This window comes from Epinephelus fuscoguttatus, linkage group LG11, assembly GCF_011397635.1.
Source record: "Epinephelus fuscoguttatus linkage group LG11, E.fuscoguttatus.final_Chr_v1".
Taxonomy (NCBI): Eukaryota; Metazoa; Chordata; class Actinopteri; order Perciformes; family Serranidae; genus Epinephelus; species Epinephelus fuscoguttatus.
In genome coordinates, this window is record NC_064762.1 from 5,544,759 (window position 1) to 5,563,440 (window position 18,682).

General features: G+C 41.3%; 1 protein-coding gene across 7 annotated transcripts in view; it reads left to right on the forward strand.

Annotated features, from left to right (window-relative positions):
* The window catches only part of LOC125897062 (kelch-like protein 29), a 425,780-nt gene that overhangs the window by 339,566 nt on the left and 67,532 nt on the right, over nt 1-18,682 (forward strand). For all 7 annotated transcript variants that reach the window (XM_049590111.1, XM_049590112.1, XM_049590113.1 and 4 more), the window contains 2 exons: nt 2,176-2,358; nt 13,007-13,187. In XM_049590111.1, the coding sequence (XP_049446068.1) occupies nt 2,176-2,358; nt 13,007-13,187 (364 nt within the window). The remainder of the gene's footprint in view (nt 1-2,175; nt 2,359-13,006; nt 13,188-18,682) is intronic.

The window sequence follows — 18,682 nt, forward strand, 5'->3', positions numbered from 1 at the left end:
ACGGCAAAAAGAAAATCCCAAATTGGCTGAGACACAGACACAGAAACTTTGCCAAGTTAATTGAGGCAGTCAATATCAACAAACTGAAACAGCTAATAGGATGAAAGAAAAGGAGATGAAAAGAGATGAAAATGTAATCCTATAAAGGCAGAGAAAACAGTCAAACTTTTAAAATCCAATGAAGTTGAAAAATTGCGTGTGATAAAGGGAAACGGAGTACAAACACGTACAGCAATAGCAGCAAACTAATCACCAGGAAGAACAATAGCCGAGCAAAGTCAATATAATTAATGTGTGTGTGTAGGTACGGTTGGAGGCTCATGAGAGGGGAAGACAAAGAGCCTGTTTTCACTTAATTTTTTTTCAAAGAACAGCCGCTGTAGCTGCGACTGTCCTATAAAACCACACTCCCATTTATTAGCTGCATATCCAAGGTCTGCTGGAGGTCTTGAGGGCCGTTTGAGGTTTGGAGTGTGTGAGGCTCGATGCCATGAAGCTGTGGGGCCAATGATGGGAACGGATTCAAATCTTTTATAGCAGCACTCCAAGTCTGAGCTGCCAGAAAGGGCGGCGACGCGCACGACTCCTACGCCCTCCATATATCGCCGTGATTGTCCTTTTTTTAGCTCGTGTACCTTCATCCTCACTGTCACAATTTCTCCTTGAGCCATCACTTTTTTTTTCCCCTTCCCACGCAGGGGGGAACATGTTCTTAAAATCTCAGCGAGGAAAAAGAGCCAGTCAGCTTTAAGCTGTCCACTAAGTCTAAGCTGTATGTCCACGATACGTCTGAGGCAGTGCTTACCGCTCTGTCTGTTTGCTCAGCCTCACCAAAGCCCATTGTAGTTTTTGTATCTTTCTCCTCTCTTACCCTTTTCCTCTTCCTAGAGAAATACTCTCTGTTTTACTAGCTTTGAAAGAAAAAGAGAAGCTTAAGAGGGAAAAAAAAATAAGGGGATAGTTTTTTAACAGAAAGAAACAGACGGGGAAGACAGCTGCCTATGGATGTGCCTGTCAAGCGAGTGTCTGTGTGGAAAACGTATCGATCCGAGCAGATGAACCAGTGGTTAGCCTTGGTTTGGAGTGTATGAAGATTAGTGTGTGTCCCCCCCACTCTCACTCTCTTCTCTCTCTCTCTGTATCACCCTCCTCTTCCTCCCTGGCTCGCCTCCCCTCCGCCCGCCTGCCCGCTGCTTACAAACACACAGCTCATTTCTGTCTGGCGGCTCGTCGTCTTGCCTGCTCGCTGGAGCCTGCTGCTGAAGACTGAGAGGACCTGAGACACGCATGTGGCAGCCTGCCAACCTGTTTGTGTGTTTTGGATCACTGGTGTCTTTATCCAGCGGCTCCCTCCGTGTGTGTGAGTGTGTGCATGGATGCGTGTCTGAGAGCAGAGATCGGCTGAGGAGTAACAGGGACGAGGGCTGAATGTGTCTCAAGCATCTTCTTAATCACACTCGGCACATGTGTGTGTATATGAGACCGGGCACTCCTCCATGTACATATGTACACAAATTGATTCTCACCTATTGATTTTGTGATTCCCTCACGCCATGTCTCAAACACAGTGTATGTTTCAGTGCGAGTGTGCCGACAGGTGAATGTGTAAGATAGTTTCTGTATGGTGTGCAGGAAGAGAGAGCTGGGCAGCAGCCGTACGAATGGCAGCCCCATCAGTCTTGGTAATTGAGTTATACTTTCCTATTTAACTTGCTGGTTTCCTGTGACCAAGAGGAAACTTTTTCTATTTTGCATTTTGTTTTGCATTTCCAGACAAGCTTATTGACTCTGGGACAGCCAAGGCCTGCTGAATTCAAAACAGCAGACTTCTAATGTATGGCTGGTTGTGTTTGTCGGGTTTTCATGCAGCCTGTCAAGGTCCTATGAAAAGCTTTTCTTTAAAAGGTGCCATTATTACTGTAGATGTATAAAGATCTTCACCTTGCCCTTCAAAGCCACATATGGGTAAATACTTATCAGACAACATGGCACAAACATTTCGCCTGTTAGTTACTGCAGCACAGAGTCGTCTCAAAGGGGCTTTGATTCGATCTCGGCTTGTATTTACTGGTGGAAACCTTCCCTGATGGCCTGTTCTCTCCCATCTCTTCTCTTCCTTTGTCCACCCCAATCATCCTCTCCCTCCACCCTCCTCCTGCTCCCTTTGTCCTCTAGGTGTAGCCGAGGTGATAGTTCTGGTGGGAGGGCGTCAGGCGATCGGGATGAATCAGCGCTCCCTGACAGCAGTCACCTGTTTTAACCCCCAGAACAGTAAGTGGTACCCGCTGGCCAGCCTGCCCTTCTACGACCGCGAGTTCTTCAGTGTCATCTCGGCGGGAGACAACATCTACCTGTCAGGTGAGCTAAATCAACCACTTCCTGCAGCGCAATTGTAGCTTTCCTGTCGCAGTCATTTTTTTGTGTGGCACAGAAGCTGGATGGCCTTTCACTGCAGCAGTGAAAGGCCATCCAGGAACATCTCATATTCACTTTGGTATTTAAAAAACTTAAATGCAAATAAATAGGGATGAGTGAGTAAACTAATATCTGTATCCATATCTGTATCTCAGAAAGGGCGGGGTTCAAACCGGATAAGCGCGGTTCTAAACAGAAAATGGGTGGGGCCTCACCAAGTTCGTTATTTTAAGACAGAAATTGATAAAGGTTGATCAGATGTTTCTATATTAATTATTTATTTTAAGAATATGTTTACAGGGCTGAGCTTTAGATCTTTTTATGCCTGTGCGCCAACAATAGCCATGTTTTGGGGCTGTCCGTCCATATGCATGTCCCATTCTTGTGAACATGATATCTCAAGAATGCTTCGAGGGAATTTCTTTGAATTTGGCACAAACGTCCATTAGGATTCAATGATTAGATATTGGTGGTCAAAGGTCAAAGATCAAGGTCACTGTAACCTTGTCTCCGTCATTGTTGCAAATGTGATATCTCAACAACTCCTGAGGGAGACTTTTTCAGATTTGGCACAAATGTTAGCTCAGACTTAACGATAAATTGATTTGATTTCGGTGGTCAAAGGTCAAGGTCACTGTGATCTTGAATCCATCTCATTTTTGTGAATAGGATATCTCAAGAACACCTTGAAGGACAATCTTCAAATTTCACACAAATGTCAACTTGGACTCTAAAATGAACTGAATAGAATTTGGTGGTTGAAGGTCAAAGGTCAAGGTCACTGTGACCTCACGAAACATGTGTTTAGCCATCACTCAAGAACTCATACTCTAATTATGACAAAACTTTACACAAATGTCTAACAGGATAAAATTATGAAGTGAGGACATTTTATATCCAAAAGGTCAAAAGTCAGCTTTACTGTGACATCATAATTTTATGCATAAAACACTTTCCCTAGCTACTCAAGGTCATATCTCAGGAACAGAAGGGAAGACATTTGGTCAGATACTGAATCAATGTGTGTGAAGCATGTTTCCACAGACATGGATGTAAACTGTATTACAACTTGACTGGTGCACAGAGGCATACAACCAAGAGGCGGGTAATTCTGTTTTTTATTTTTATTTCTTACGATTATTTTTGGCCTTGTTAGTCTTTATTAAATAGGATAGATAGACATGAACTAAGGGAGAGAGAAGGGACGTTGTGCAGCAAAGGGCCAGGGGTCGGAATCGAACCTGGACTGCATGCTCTACCAGGTGAGCTATCTGTGTCCTGAGCTTCAGAGCATTTCTAATCACCTGAGAGATGAGATTGGGCACAGTTGCTCAAATGATGATTTTCATTCATCAAGAGTACAGATATTGTCACATTTTACTCAGATGACACTTGACCTCGTAACAGGTACATTATCCAAACCAGATACTCATTTTATCCAAGTATCCAGCTCAATCCTACATATGAAGTATGTCATTCTATGACTGGTTTGAAAGGATACTGTAAACACACTCATTGAGTCTTTAGATTTAGAAGATGCTATTCTCACATCAGGCTGATTTTGTTGTACCTTCTTAGTTTCTTGCCACACAAGGCTCTGTGGCTGGCAATGTCAGTCTGTTGGTCAGTTCTCCCACCACTTTGGTCCACATTGAGATATCTCCACAACTGTTGGATGGCTTGCCGTAAAATATTGCACAGATATCCCTGATCCTCAGAGGATGAATCCCTCTGACCTTGCTGATCCCCTGACTTTTCATCCAGCTCCACCATGAAGATGACCTTTTGTGGTTTTCAGCAAAATGTCTCATCAACTATTGGATGGATTCCCATGAAATTCTTTAGACATGAGCCTCAGCTGTACGTGTGTTTGCTGATTAGCATATGTTAGCATGCTAGCATGGAAAACACACAGTGCATTCCAGTACCCATACTACCACACTATTTAGTAGGCCAGAAAAAGATTTAGTAGGTCCTAATACATAAGCTGCATCCAGAATCACATATTCTTTTTACTTCAGTTTGTATCACAGGCGCCCTAACAAAGTATGTGCTGTTGAATGCAGTATGCACACAGTCAGGACATACTACTACATCATAACATTGCACCATTAACTTTGACCCTCTTGCTCATATATCGTTTACCTTGGAGATGAAACAACAAGTCCATTTGCCGAGTTTTCCAGAGACAGAGATCAACCCAGAGTGCTCTGCTGTTGTTACTTTACACTATGTATAGTTTTACCTTTTAAGTTATAACTGTATACACTGTAGATTCTAAAATGCAGTATCATTGATATTTCCATGGTTAGGTTCTTTTGTTGTAGTAACCTTTATGACTAATTTGTTCCCTTAAACAATAAGTATTCCTATTATTACTATTCAACTGGTCATCAGTCACTTGAATGTGCTGTCATCCCTTGTTGTGGCTTCTGAGAGCTGTCAGTGAGCTGTCAATAAGCTGTCAAGATGTCATCTGTCTGTGGCTCAGTCGATGTGACGCATCTTCCCCCGCACAGAGGATTGTGGGTCAGAATAGCCAGAAAAGCACGCTGGTTTATAAAATGCAGCCAGATGCAGTAGGACATCCTGGTATTTTTGGCACACTGCATTTGACATACTTTGTATTGGTACTCACTAAATCTTTTTATAGCTTACTAAGTAGTGGTAGTAGGGGTATTAGGACACACAGATAAGATAGCAGTAAAGCAGTATGGGAGAAAAGCAAACAAACAAAAATGTCCTAATGCATCCAATCGCATTCTGCTGTCTGCAAACATGTTATTCTGACCCACGGTCCTCTGCACAGCCGAAGATACATCACATTAACTGAGCCACAGATAGATGACAGCTCATTAACAGCTCATTGACAGCTGACAGAAGCCACAGTGACTGTAATCAATCAATCAGTCATAAAACAATCTACAGTGCATGCAGTTATACCTTAAAAGTTAAAATGACATATATTGCAAAGTAACAACAGCAGAGCTCCCCCAGTTTACCTCTGTCTGTGCTGAGCTCGACCAAAGGTGTTTGGTTGTATCTCCAAGGTAACGTTAAGTGATAACGTTAAGATTGTTTTTTGGCTTTTTATGCCTTTATTTAGACTCACAAGTCAGTCTTTAGTCGCTTTGCTTAACTAAAGACTGATGCCTTTCTCCCTGATGTTTAGATGGGCAGATACAATTTCAGAGTTTAAAAAAACTCCCTACATTGCAGAACCAATAGTAAATCTGCAGGGCGGTCCTTCGGTGGCTCGCTGAACTCTTGTGCTTGTAAACATAGTCCCACTAGAAACACGTGTAGCGGTACAAAATGGCTCAGCCGCGCTCGCAGAAAATGCCGTCAAAGTTATTGGATGTTTGTCGCGTTTGCGGCGACACATTCTCGCCAACTAAAAGAAACAAACATAATCTTTTACAAGGCCATGACTCATCCATCCGGCCGGGCTATAGAGGGAATCGCCTTGTTGTTTACACATACTTCCGGGTAGAAAACCAGCAGAGCTTTTAGCTACATACATAAAATATCACATTTTTCACATCACTGTATCCGATGTTTGTAAAGTGTATAAACACAATGATTGAACAAACATTACTATTTCTTAGCCGTTAGCGGTGTCTGTAATAGGTAATAACTCATTAAACAGTCCATGACAAAAATATTTTTTCCAGAGGATATCTTAGTTACAACATGATTGAGCTAGCAAAGCAGTTTTGTGTTGCTATGTGTGGTATTTATTCAGTTTTGGGAAATCACGATGTCTAGAACGCAGCAGTGGCTGCAGCTGACAGGGACAGCTAACACTAGCAGCAAAGCTAACATCAGGACGTCATCTGTTAAAAGCCTCCCGTTGTCGGATACGACATGAAACTACTCCAGTTAGCTCAATAATGTCGTAACTAAGACATCTGCTGGAAAAAAATATTTTCTTCACAGATGAGCACACGTTTGATAAAACGGAGTTAAATTTCTCGGCATCCATTTTCAAGCTCTCTGTGTGTTTGTTTCCTTGCGGACGAGAAAAGGGGGAGCGCACATTTCTGGGAGGGCGTGTCTTTTTAAAAAAATGAAAGAGGCGTTGCTTTGTTGCCGGCCGTTTTCGCCAGTGTGTTAAACACACTTTAGAAAGGAGTGTCCCCAGACTGGTACCTGTAATAAATGTAATGTATTTGCTGAAATGGAGGCGAGGCTCAGTGACTAACGCTAACATTCCTCTCTTCTCCGTGAGCCCGTGAGCCCGCCAGGCACTTTGTTTTGCTCTACAGGCAGTGCACAACAGCGAACCTAGCGGTGAAACGATTTCGCTTATTGCTCCTTTAAAGATATTACACTTTAAATTGATGCAAAAGGGCACAAAGTGATGCATAAAGATTCACCAGAATGCAGAAAATTAAGTGCTTGATGCTCAGATTTTTTTGGTGGAGGACCCCCAAAAAGGTTTTGTTGAAACAAAACTTACACATTTGATATATGAGCAAGAGGATTGAAGTTCAAGGCCCATTGTTTAATCAGACCCAAATGGAATCTGCAGATTCAAGAAAACTTGACTTGTAATATCATGGACATCTTTTTTTTTTTTTTTTTTAATCTGTGGTAAATCTGCAGAGGTATTATTGAATTCTGCATCCGCGGATTTCTTGTGAGTTCTGGTTATGACAAAGTAGTATGTGCCAATTATATACACACTCTATGCAATAATATGTTCTTTAAAAGAGCGGCTGCTTCGTACCGAAAGCAAAATGAAAGAGTTAACATGCTGACATTATCATTTAGCTGAAACCACCACTGTGCAGCTCCATAACATTTCTACAAGTTGACAAACTTGGCTCTGAAGACAGCATTCCCACAGAGCTTTCAGAACTCTTAAAATGCATTGAATTCATTAATCCAATAAAGCCTAGTTGGTATTAAAATGTCTGAAATCATTTTTTCAATAGTCTAAAAAAAAAAAAAGTTTAGAACATTTTTCTTTTCCCAACATTGTAGTAGCATCTTTTTCTCTTAAATAATTTACCGAATGCCTCTCACATTAACGTCACACAGATCAGGACAGTGGAGCAAACAACACTCATATCACGCTTCCAGTTGAGATGCTCAGAGCAGAGGATCCACTGCCTAATGCCTAGCTGTCACTGAACCCAGGATGACATGGGGAAGTGCAAATTCAACAGCTATTTAACCAGGATTTCGCAGCATGACTGAAACCAGTATAAAGCAGTGCACATGAGGCTTGGTGTATTTTACGTAGAAGGTTTTTCAAACTCAGCATGATGGGAATCAAGGCAGTGGAATCCCACATGCAGACTGAGAAGCATTAAATCGCCAAGAAAACCCACCAAAAAACACCACGAATTTCAGAGTAATATTTCACCCTCGTCTCCGCCATGCCTAGAGTGTTCTTTTTTTTTTATGTTTAAAGCAGATCATCAGTTTTGGTTATTCTAAAATTGGTCTTAAATTTAATTCCAAGTGGCATTAAAAAGTCTTAAAAAGTATTAAATCTAACTTGCCTTAAGCTGTAAGAACCTACAAAGAGGTGATGAACAGACATTTCCGCTCTTGAGTTAACCACAGGAAAAACTGACACATTTTTTTGAAGGATAAACGTGCATTATGGTTACAGATCAAGAAAAGTAAACCATGGATTTACTGGTCTCTGACCTGTTTTGATAAAGTCCCTTTCGTCATACTGAATCTTGACAAAGGTCTCCACACTTGGATTAATGAACTCTTGGTGAAGACGTTTCACTTTATGACAGATATAATTTGACAAAGTGAAGCTACCCTGACCATTGCCAGCTTCCTGTGACCTTTGCGAAACAGTTAAAGTGTTTTAAAAGGGTTGCTGCCCTCGACGCTTACTCATCTGTTGCTTTGAAAACTTAGCTGTACCCAACATTGCAGACAACTTTGATGTCTTTCTTTTCAGAAGAGTCTTCCTATTTACCTTCTGTGGAGCATTTTTTGAACTTGACTTCTTTTTTTTTCCCTCTGTCTGGCTTTACAGTCGCTGCAGTGTTCTGCAGTTTATTTTGTTCCATAGTGGCACACTGTGCACTCTGTGACTCCCCTCTATGAGACACCTTTAAGTTGCTCCTCCAGAGGTAGACTGAATTTCTCCCTCCACGGTCCATTTGTGCGAGAATCCTGCACGGTACTCAGACCTTGACATTGCACCGTGGAAATGCAGCAGGATTTGTCCTGCGTGTACCTTTCCTCTCCCTCTTTTCATATAAATGTAAATTTGTGTTTGGGCATTGGAACAGGTATGCATGTGTCCGCTGGGAGTCAGGCAGCCAGTGGGGAAATCAGAGGTGTTTCTTGCTAGCCAATCAACAGGCTCCGGTCTGTAACCTTCGTCAGACTCTGAGCAGGGTCACTGAGTCATGGCTGGTGTTACATGTCAGACTACACAGTTAACAGGGCAGCTTTGAAGAGAGCTGAAACAAGCACAGTCTTGATGGTTGGCTGGTTGACTAGTCAACACAGCAGTGAACCACTTTCAGTCAGTTGGCAAAGTGTGTCCCTGTTTTTTTTTTTTTTTTCTTATATCTCTGAAAAGCACACCATATTGAGGAGTGAAGATTTTAATATTAAATAGAAAATGGCTTGAAGGAAGAAAAAATTGGTTCGATATTAAAAATATTATTCAATCACTTGCTGAAGTTTTGTATGTAAAAATAACTTCCCTGTTATATACTAGATTGAAGTCATATACACTCACTGGCCACTTTATTAGGTACACCTTGCTAGTACTGGGTTGGACCCCTTTTTTAATTCTTGGTGTCACAGATTCAACAAGCTGCTGGAAACATTCCTCAGAGACTTTGGTCCATATTGACATGATGACATCACACAGTTGCTGCAGATTTGTCGGCTGCACATCCATGATGAGAATCTCCCGTTCCAGCACATCCCAAAGGTGCTCTATTGGACTGAGATCTGGTGACTGTGGAGGCCATTGGAGTACAGTGAACTCATTGTCATGTTTGAGATGATGTGAGCTTTGTGACATGGTGCGTTATCCTGCTGGAAGTAGCCATCAGAAGATGGGTACACTGTGGTCATAAAGGGATGGACACGCTCAGCAACAATACTCAGGTAGGCTGTGGTGTTTAAACCATGCTCAGTTGGTACTAAGAAAATCTCCCCCACACCATTACACCACCAGCAGCAGCAGCAGCAGCAGCCTGAAGCGTTGATACAAGGCAGGATGGATCCATGCTTCCATCTGAATGTGGTTTTTCCAATCTTCTATTGTCCAGTTTTGGTGAGAAAACCCGTGTGAATTGTAGCCTCAGTTTCCTGTTGTTAGCTGACAGGAGTGGCACCTGGTGTGGTCTTCTGCTGCTGTAGCCCATCTGCTTCAAGGTTGGACAAGGTGTTGTTGCTTCAGAGATGCTCTTCTGCACACCTTGGTTGACCAATTGGCGTAATTATTATTCCAAGTGTCTGACATTCTTGTGAGCCACAATGGATCATTTTGTAACTTTGGAGCAAGAGACTCTGACATACGTCGACCTCAGAAACCACAGACAAAAGCTGCTCCTAATCTCTTTGAGCTAAAGGGTCCTTGGCCTGGAAAGCATTGAAGACCCCTGCTTTAATGCAACATGTGATTGTCCCACTACTGCAGCAGCTACAACCGGTACAGTTTGTGGTGCCATCACATGGGTGGTGTTGGAATTTTACACAACTGACTGCCTCCATTCACATGATTGGTCTCGAATGAAGCCGTGAAAGGGGTATCAAATTCTGTACTTTGTTGGTATCCGTATCACATTAAGAGTACTGGTATTGTAAGTTTAAAAAAACACCCAGCCCTACATTTAGCCCTTTTCAACCTAATAGTTCCTGGTACTAAGGAGCTACAGGAACTAAACTAGGAGCTAAAAGTTCATTTACTATGGTAAAGGCTGATGATACTCTCATAAGACCTAGAACCACGAGCTCCCAAAGGTCGTGTCAATTTGATTGTCCTTTTTACCCTACAGTCTAACGAGTGGTCACCCTAACAATCACATCATTAAGTTGTCAGATGATGCTGCCATCTTAGCTTTAATGAAAAATGATACCAACCTATTTGAATACTGTTAAGAGACTCAAAGGTTTGTAAAACGATGCGAGGACGACCATCTTGTGTTGAATGTTAAGATTAGACTGGAGTGTTTGATCGCAGAGGAGTTGGTGACCTGTGATCATCCAGAATGAAACCACTTCACAGGTCTCCTACCTTAGTATTTTTATTGGCAACTCATTAACTTAGTAAACCCATGTAGACTGTATCAGATTACAACAACGACTGCATTTCCAACACCAATGTTGTTGATCAAAATTTCATGTTAGTCTTTTATCAGGCAGTTTTAGAAAGCCTTACCAGGGCATGGTAGACTGTAGGTGTCAAACAGCATACGTCCTTGCAGTCTACTTACACACAGGCTCCACTAAGGCGAGCCAATAGGACAGTTAATGACCCATCCCATGCTCTAAACTGTGAGTACCAGGTACTGCCCTCTGGTAGGAGGCTCAGAGTCCCTCGTAGCAGATTAAATAGTGTTAAAAAATTCATTTATCCCTGTGTCAATACAACTGTTTAATAGTGGCAGGTAGTGGAAACAAGGGATTTCTTTTGTTTTGTGTGTTGGCTTTTTCTGCTGGACCAGGTGTTTTGCTGTATTTTCTTTTATTTATTTAGAAACTTTTACATGTGTGTGCCTTTATATGTGTGTTTTTGGTATGTGGAGTGCTGTCTTTATGGCTTTGGCATGAAGGTTGAAAACCAACGACAATTTCTCACTCTGTGGGACAATGAAAGTAATCCTCATCTTGATTTTTAGGTTCTGGCATCAGTGTAATCGACTTAATTGATTTTGGAAATAAGTTGATTTGCAAAATGTTCAAGACAGAAAGATGCACCCGCTCAAAGCAGCTAAAATGGCTCATCACAGGAGTGTAACTGCTATATGCAGACACTTGAAGCAAATTAAGTATTTGTTCTTTTCTAAAGCTTTGATGTAGATGCTTCCACCTTATATTTCATCCCTTTTAACTCTGACCTCACATAATCTTTAGGTTGCTTCACACTCCCTTAATCAGAACTGAACTGGGAACATTCTCTTACAGTGCTCCTTATACATGGAATAATCTGCACATGACCTTAAACTTGGACACTCTCCGCCCTAATGGCTGTTTAAATGCCTTCTATCAGATCGTTTTAATTGAGCATAAATGCTTTTAACTATACATCTACATCATACCATGTTTATCATGCTGCATTTCTACTTTGCCATTGTTGTTTGTTGTTTGGTATGATTTCATTTCTGTTTGCGTATTGATTGTTTTAATGTCTTTGTTCATGCTTGGCAGCATTGAAAATGAAGGCCTCCCTCAATTGATTTCCTGAGTCTTAAGTAAATGTTTGAATGACTGAATGAATGAAAATAAGCGCTTTGTCAAGACAGCACCATCCTGTTAACTTTCCTCCCACCCATGCACCATGTATTAGGATTATCAGCATGCCAAACATGTTTCTGCTAGTAGAAGTCACTTAAACTTTCTGCACCACAGTTAATGTTACACTATGTATCACCTTACATTGCTATTCAGCCGGTTCATATTTTCTCTTTACTCTAATGGCCGTGCACAAGTGAGAAGATGACTTAAACTAACATTACACACTGTTGTTACAGACTGAGAATCGTTTCCATTCTTTTCCTTGTCTCACACTGATGCAAAAATCATTTGCTGGTGATTCTCTTCTGCATATTACTACAGTGATGGAATAAATCCATGTCTTAATTATTTTTAGTTTTATTCAAGTACTCACGAAAAGATAGCCTGCTTATTCTCCAGTTAAGGGAAAGAGCTGCTGTGATATACAGTCATAAATCAATGTATGTGTCACAGCAATCCTTTTGAGTTTGAGGTTCAGCATTTTTCTGATGAGGCGTCTGATAAAAGCTTATTATTATTATTACTATTATTATTGTTATTATAATAACACAGCAGTGAGGTGGAAATTAGACTTTTTTTTAATATGTCAGTATAATATTTTTTACGAGATGATCATTGAATGAAATTATTAAAATATTGTGTGCGTTATGTGACAACTTGTTTTTTTATTTTTGGGGTAAATTAATTGTTATTAAAAATAATAACTGATAAACCAGTCAAAAGGTTAATCGACTAATTATAAAATATTTAGAATATTTTAAATAATAGATAATAAAATAATAATTATAGAAAATAAATTAATACAAAAAAAATATAAAAATAATCTTAAGTTTAAGATACAAAAAATAAATCAATACAGTTGATTAGATGATGGCTTAAGAAAAAGACAGTGTGACATGAACTGTGACAAGACTCTGAGTGGATGTAACAGATGAGTGAAGAGGTGGAAAGAGAGACTGAGTGCATGACTTCAAAGAGGATCCTTCAGGAATTGAATTTAATCAAAACTCTATTAGGATTTCCAATCACTGATGCAGATACATCCTCTGCTCTTCCTGGGGAACACGTGATCTGAAAAAAATGGAAACACCCTTATAGTTATTCCACTTTGAATGAGCCTTATCCTGTGTTTAAGGTGGCACCGAGTCCGGTGTGATGGTGGCTGACGTATGGTGCTACATGTCCTTGCTGGACAACTGGAACCTGGTGTCCCGGATGACCGTGCCCCGCTGCAGGCACAACAGCCTGGTATACGACGGCAAACTCTACACCATCGGAGGACTGGGCGTATCAGGGAACCTGGACCACGTGGAGAGGTAAGAGTCACGTGAAACCAACAGCAGCCCGTCTCCAAACATCAAACACCTCCAGTGGCTCCCTGCTGGTGACTGCACAGTCCCACACCGCTCTAACCTCGTGTTGACAGCCATCTCAGAGAGGGAGCGCGCGCATGTGTGGACAATTCTGCAAAAGTAGGTGGATGCTGAGCAATCCAGTTTGAGCAAATAAATATTCACACTGCGCAGCGAAACGTGGCAGATGGTGTGGCATGCAGCAGTGCGGCGCAGCATATTGCAAAAGTGGTTGGACAGGTTTGTTAGCATTTTCTGTGAGAGCAAAAGGTGCAGAGGAATGAGTCTGAGCCGCAGCATATTAAATGGTCACAGCTGCGAGTGTTGCTATGGAGCGACAGAGCACCTCTTACTTGTTTTGGAGTGGCGCATGAGTGAGAGGATTTGCTTTCAGGGAGCAGAGTGGTGTACTGTGTCTGATTCCATCCACTCTAGCGTCGTCACATCACAGACACTTCAGGCGAAGGTCGTCCTTTGCGGCCTATTCAGCTGCTTCGTTTCGTCTTACTTTGCCTGTATTTGTTGAAACTCTTCAGCATAAAACCAGACAGACAGGGTCCTCTTGGAGTGTCATGACTTCCTGGTGGCATGGAACGTGAATAGGGATTGTCTTGATTCAACACCTCGATTATTATTGCTGGTTTTGTAGCATTGCTCTCCATTTCTTATTTTTCCCTGTAACCTGGGCTGAGGAGTGTGTTTCAGCAGAGAGAGGGGGGCTACCTCCCCTGCACGGCAGAGAGCGAGATTAACCAAAGCAATCAAAAGAACATTACTGAGTATATTAGAGCAGGCCGCTGCCGCTCATTACCTAGCAGCTCAATTGATCTCCAAAGCTGTTCGCAATGCACAACAGTCCTCCAAATGAAACAGCCTAATTTGATATTTCCCCATAATGCTGCCATACAGTGTCGTTATGACAGGGTAGATGGAATATTTGCCCCGTAATGGAAACGCATTTGATTCCTCTGTCTCTGAGCTGCTTAATTTGAGAGCTGCCGCTGCATCTAGGGCATTCACGGCTCCGAAGAAATCAGCGTTTCAGCGTGTGATGTGTTTGTATGTGTTTCTCTGTCGGTGCCCTTGTGTGCGTTTTTGTGCAATCACGAAGCTTCTCCGAGGCCCTCAGCAACTGGACTCAATTATCAGTGCTGTAAAACTTTAACCTACTTTGCCTCTCTCCAAGAACTGCCAGAGGCCTCTTCTGCTTGGTATTACTGCCCTAGCGCTGCACTCTTGAAGGTTGCACCGGCTTGGGAGAAATAACCCACACACCGAGCAAAATAGTTGAACTCTTAATTGTTAGGAAGAAAATGCACGGTGCTCGGGCTGAAGCAAAGCGTTTGTAGCACGAGGTCAGGGTCACATTCACCAGCCTTATCATGTAAAAGCTAACAGGTCTCTCAAGCTGTTTGGGCAAATCGTCGGAGCAGTCAGCGGGGCTTGTTTCTAAGCAACCCAGACTTTTATTTTGTCTTTTTCAGAAACCGTTATGTGGAGCAAAAGTCAAAATTGAGTCAGATGGTCTAAAGACTCACTTTTCTAGGAATGGAATTCATAAATACATTAAAGTTTGTGCTTTTGGTGAGGGCACAGACATATAGACGGATGTATGTGTGATATTCTTACAACTGGTGTGCCTGCTGATATATTACATTGAAAATCGGTTCATTTCTTCATGCCTCCATGCCACAAACAGCCAGCGCTGGAGCATTATTTCTTTTGATTGTCCATCCATTTATCCTATTCAGAAACGCCTTGAGGGTATTCATTTAATTTGGCACAAACGTCCACTTGAATTCGAGGATGAGCTGAGCAGATTTTAGTGGTCAAATGTCACTGTGACCTCACATCCATCCCATTCTCATGAACCTGATATCTCACAAACACTTCATTACATTGCATTACGTAAATACATATTTACATACAGTAACTGAATACGTGACTGAAAACAGTAAAACTAAATTCTTTTAAAATGGAAGCTTTAAGGTTTCTGTGAGCAATGGTTTTAAGTCTTACGCTGTGTTCACACTACGAGTGATAAAAGCTGTAATTGATAGATATTAAATAAACCTGCACCTGTAAAGTGCCTTTCTAATCTTTCTAAACTGCTCAAGGCACTTTTTACACCATGAGTCACATCCATCTATTCACACACTGGTGGCCAAGGCTACTGTACAAGGTGTTCCCTGCTAGCTTGTTACGTAGCTGTGTTGTCATGGGCTTATGTAGGGCTGGACAATTAATCGAATTTTAATCATGATTTCGATTTTGGCTTCTCACGATCATAAAAACATTATAATTGAAGAAAAACGATTAATGCGCCACACGGCGCGACGTGTATGTAAGTTCCTGTGCTGTAAAAGCACCGTGAATGCACCTGTGTTACGTGCAGCAGCAGCAAGCTAGTGACATGTGTGGATCAGTAATATGTGGAGCGAGCGATTGACAACATGGCAGAAAGGCAGCCTTTGGCTGAGAAGAAAGGTAGGACAACTTCAGTCATCTGGAAACATTTTGGCTTCAAGTTGACGGACGTCGAGCAAAAAGAAATTGTTTGCAAAGTTTGTCATGCTGTGGTGTCTGCCCCCCAAGGCAACACGGCCAACTTATAATCGTGTTTATTAATCGTGATTTCAATATCAGTCAAAATAATCATGATTACTATTTTTGCCATAATCGTCCAGCCCTAGGCTTCTGTGTGTCTGCTGCTTACAACAAAGTACCTCTATTTAATGCTGTCTAAAATTTCAATATTCAGATCAGATCAATGTCTGAGCCTCTATTTAACATCACATTTTGCCGCCCCATTGCATCTTCATTTGCACTGCAGTGTAAAGACAGCCAGCAGAGTGTCAGCTAACTTCGCTAAATGGTAAACTACCACAGCTGCAAATAAAATCCTGTCATTGGAGCGCTGAAAGAAGTTGAGGCTGGCTCAGCTTTGATATGACGCATGTCACGCTTGTCACACCCATAGCACAGTGACAAATTTCCTGCGTCAGTTATTTGGCCTCATGTCAGCAGCTTCCATTGAAAATAATTTGGTAAAAATACCTTTCCTATTTGATACTTTTATTTTAGGAAAAGCTCACTTACAACCTGGACATAACACATACATAACGAAAAGGTATTTGTTGTTTGGATATCCACTGGTTAGAAAATCACCACAAGACACTGGCTGCTTTCTGACCCCCCATAATTGCAGAATGAATAGTATAGTTGATTAAATATGCATAATGAGAAAAATTACCTTCTCACTTTGCCTACAAATGAGTAGATTTACAAAGTTATGGTCAAACAACTGGATCCCATATGTGCGACAGTCACGACCACATTTTGTGGAATTGACAAATTAAATGATCCCTAAAAGAACGCCTGGTCTCCTAACCAACATAAAAATAATACACAGGAATGTCTCTGCATTTGATAATGTACACCTTTGATACACATCCCTTTTTCACAATCCTAAATAGTTAAAGAAAACTTTATAGGGTGCACACTGTTTAAAAAAGAATTATGAGGAAAGAAGGTTTCAGGTGATGCTGTTTAAACTGCTGTAAACCAACAATACTCTTTTTCTCTACAAGTATATTTATACTTTCTTTGGTAATTGGATGGCGAAAAAAAAAGGACTTGTAGCCTGAAGCCTTGTTGCTCATAGTGTGGACAAAGCATCACAGGTTTCTTTATCTACAACTTCACCGTCCTTCTTGTCTGCCCAGATCACGTTTTCCTTACAAGGCAGCTGTTATTGCGAGATCACATGAGAACCACAAGGTCACGTGAGAATCCAGCCATGATTTGCTGCTTTGCCTAGTAAAGCTCTCAAAGTAGAAAGAATATTACCAAATCTCTGCCAGTAGAAACTTTGCTATCATCGTGAGTCATGTACCGTCATATCCCGTAACCTTTGTTTAACATCATAACTCAGGAGCAGAGGGGGAGACATTAAGTCAGATGCTGAACCGATGACACTCATCTTGAAACTCCACTGATTGTTCAGATTGTCAGTGCTGCCGGGTTCAAGATGTTTGTGAAGCATCCCTGTTTAGAATTTGTAGCCTCTTTACATTGTCATCCATATTAGAAGCATTGTCAACTGTCACGGCTCCAACTTTGTGTCAAATCTTGTTCCTTTGCTCACTGTGCTGATAATGAGCGTTAGGTGATTGTCGCTGCGCCATGTGACGGAGCTCTTTGTCACTCTTCTGTAAAAATAATCTATGAGTGAAGACGGCATGTTCGTCACTGGAAATTATTAATTGGTGTCATACTTGTAAATATAGTGATAATTTCCACTTTATCAAAAGATATACTTAATACCTTTTATTAAGTTCCTTTAAAGTCTTCACTGTATATTAAATGAGTCTGGATAGACATGGGTGTAACTGCAGCTTGACTGGCTGGTGGAGCCATGGGCAGTAATTCTATTTTATGATAATGCTTACAAATGCATTATTCATCGGTACAGATTTCCATTTTAAAATGTGTTATTTGGATAGTCTACCTTTTTTCTGACAAAATATGTTGACCTGCTGTGGACGCCTCCACCATCGACTTTGTTGCAGATTAATCAGCTGGCACAAACGTCAGCAGTGTGAGCTTTATGCACCTTTATGGAGAGCAGAACATCTAACTATATTTAATGTGGAGAGGGTGACAGCTGTTACTGTGGAATAACAAAAGCACTGTAAAGGCTGGAAATATTTTGCATTTTGCATATTTGCATTTGTATCAGCAATTTTCTCTGCAAAAATGCTTCACCCCAAAGTTTAGGTTGGGAGCAGGAAATTACCCCAGCACTGGTAATGCTACATTTTCAATGAGAAACATGCTCGTATCCAGCTTAGACATTCAGATATCAGTCCCTGCGCCTCTAGAGAGAAAGTACATCTTTTCTTTGTTGAGTCTGTGAAGCAAAACTAATGTGGTGGGTTATGCATAATTTACAGTAAAAGTTTTGTAGAGAATTTACTACCATGAACAGAGTTGTCTACTTCAAACATATTTTTGAAAACACGGTATTCATTAGGACTGAGTGACAGAGTGGCCAACTGCTCCACAAGCAAAAATACCTGCGCTCAATAATACACATTTACACCTTTTAGCAATACTCCTACTGTTTCCAGAAACCTCCTTTTATTGAAAAAAAAAGAGCTACAAGGGCTTTCCAACAATCCCACATCACGTCTGAAGTGTTATTTATCTCTGTGGGAATGTAAACAGTGAAGAAATTAGGTGACAACAAAGACAGCCTAATTGCTCGTCTTTGTCACGGACTCCAAAAAATACATCAATGAGTCTCACTGACAGCTGAATAATCCCACTTACCAACAACAATGTCACATAAATCCTCTATCCAACCTGAAGCAAGACCTCACATCCATGTTTGGCAGAGCTGAGGATGAGGGCAACTTCAAAAAAGCAACACTGGCACTTAAAAGTGAGACTGTGCA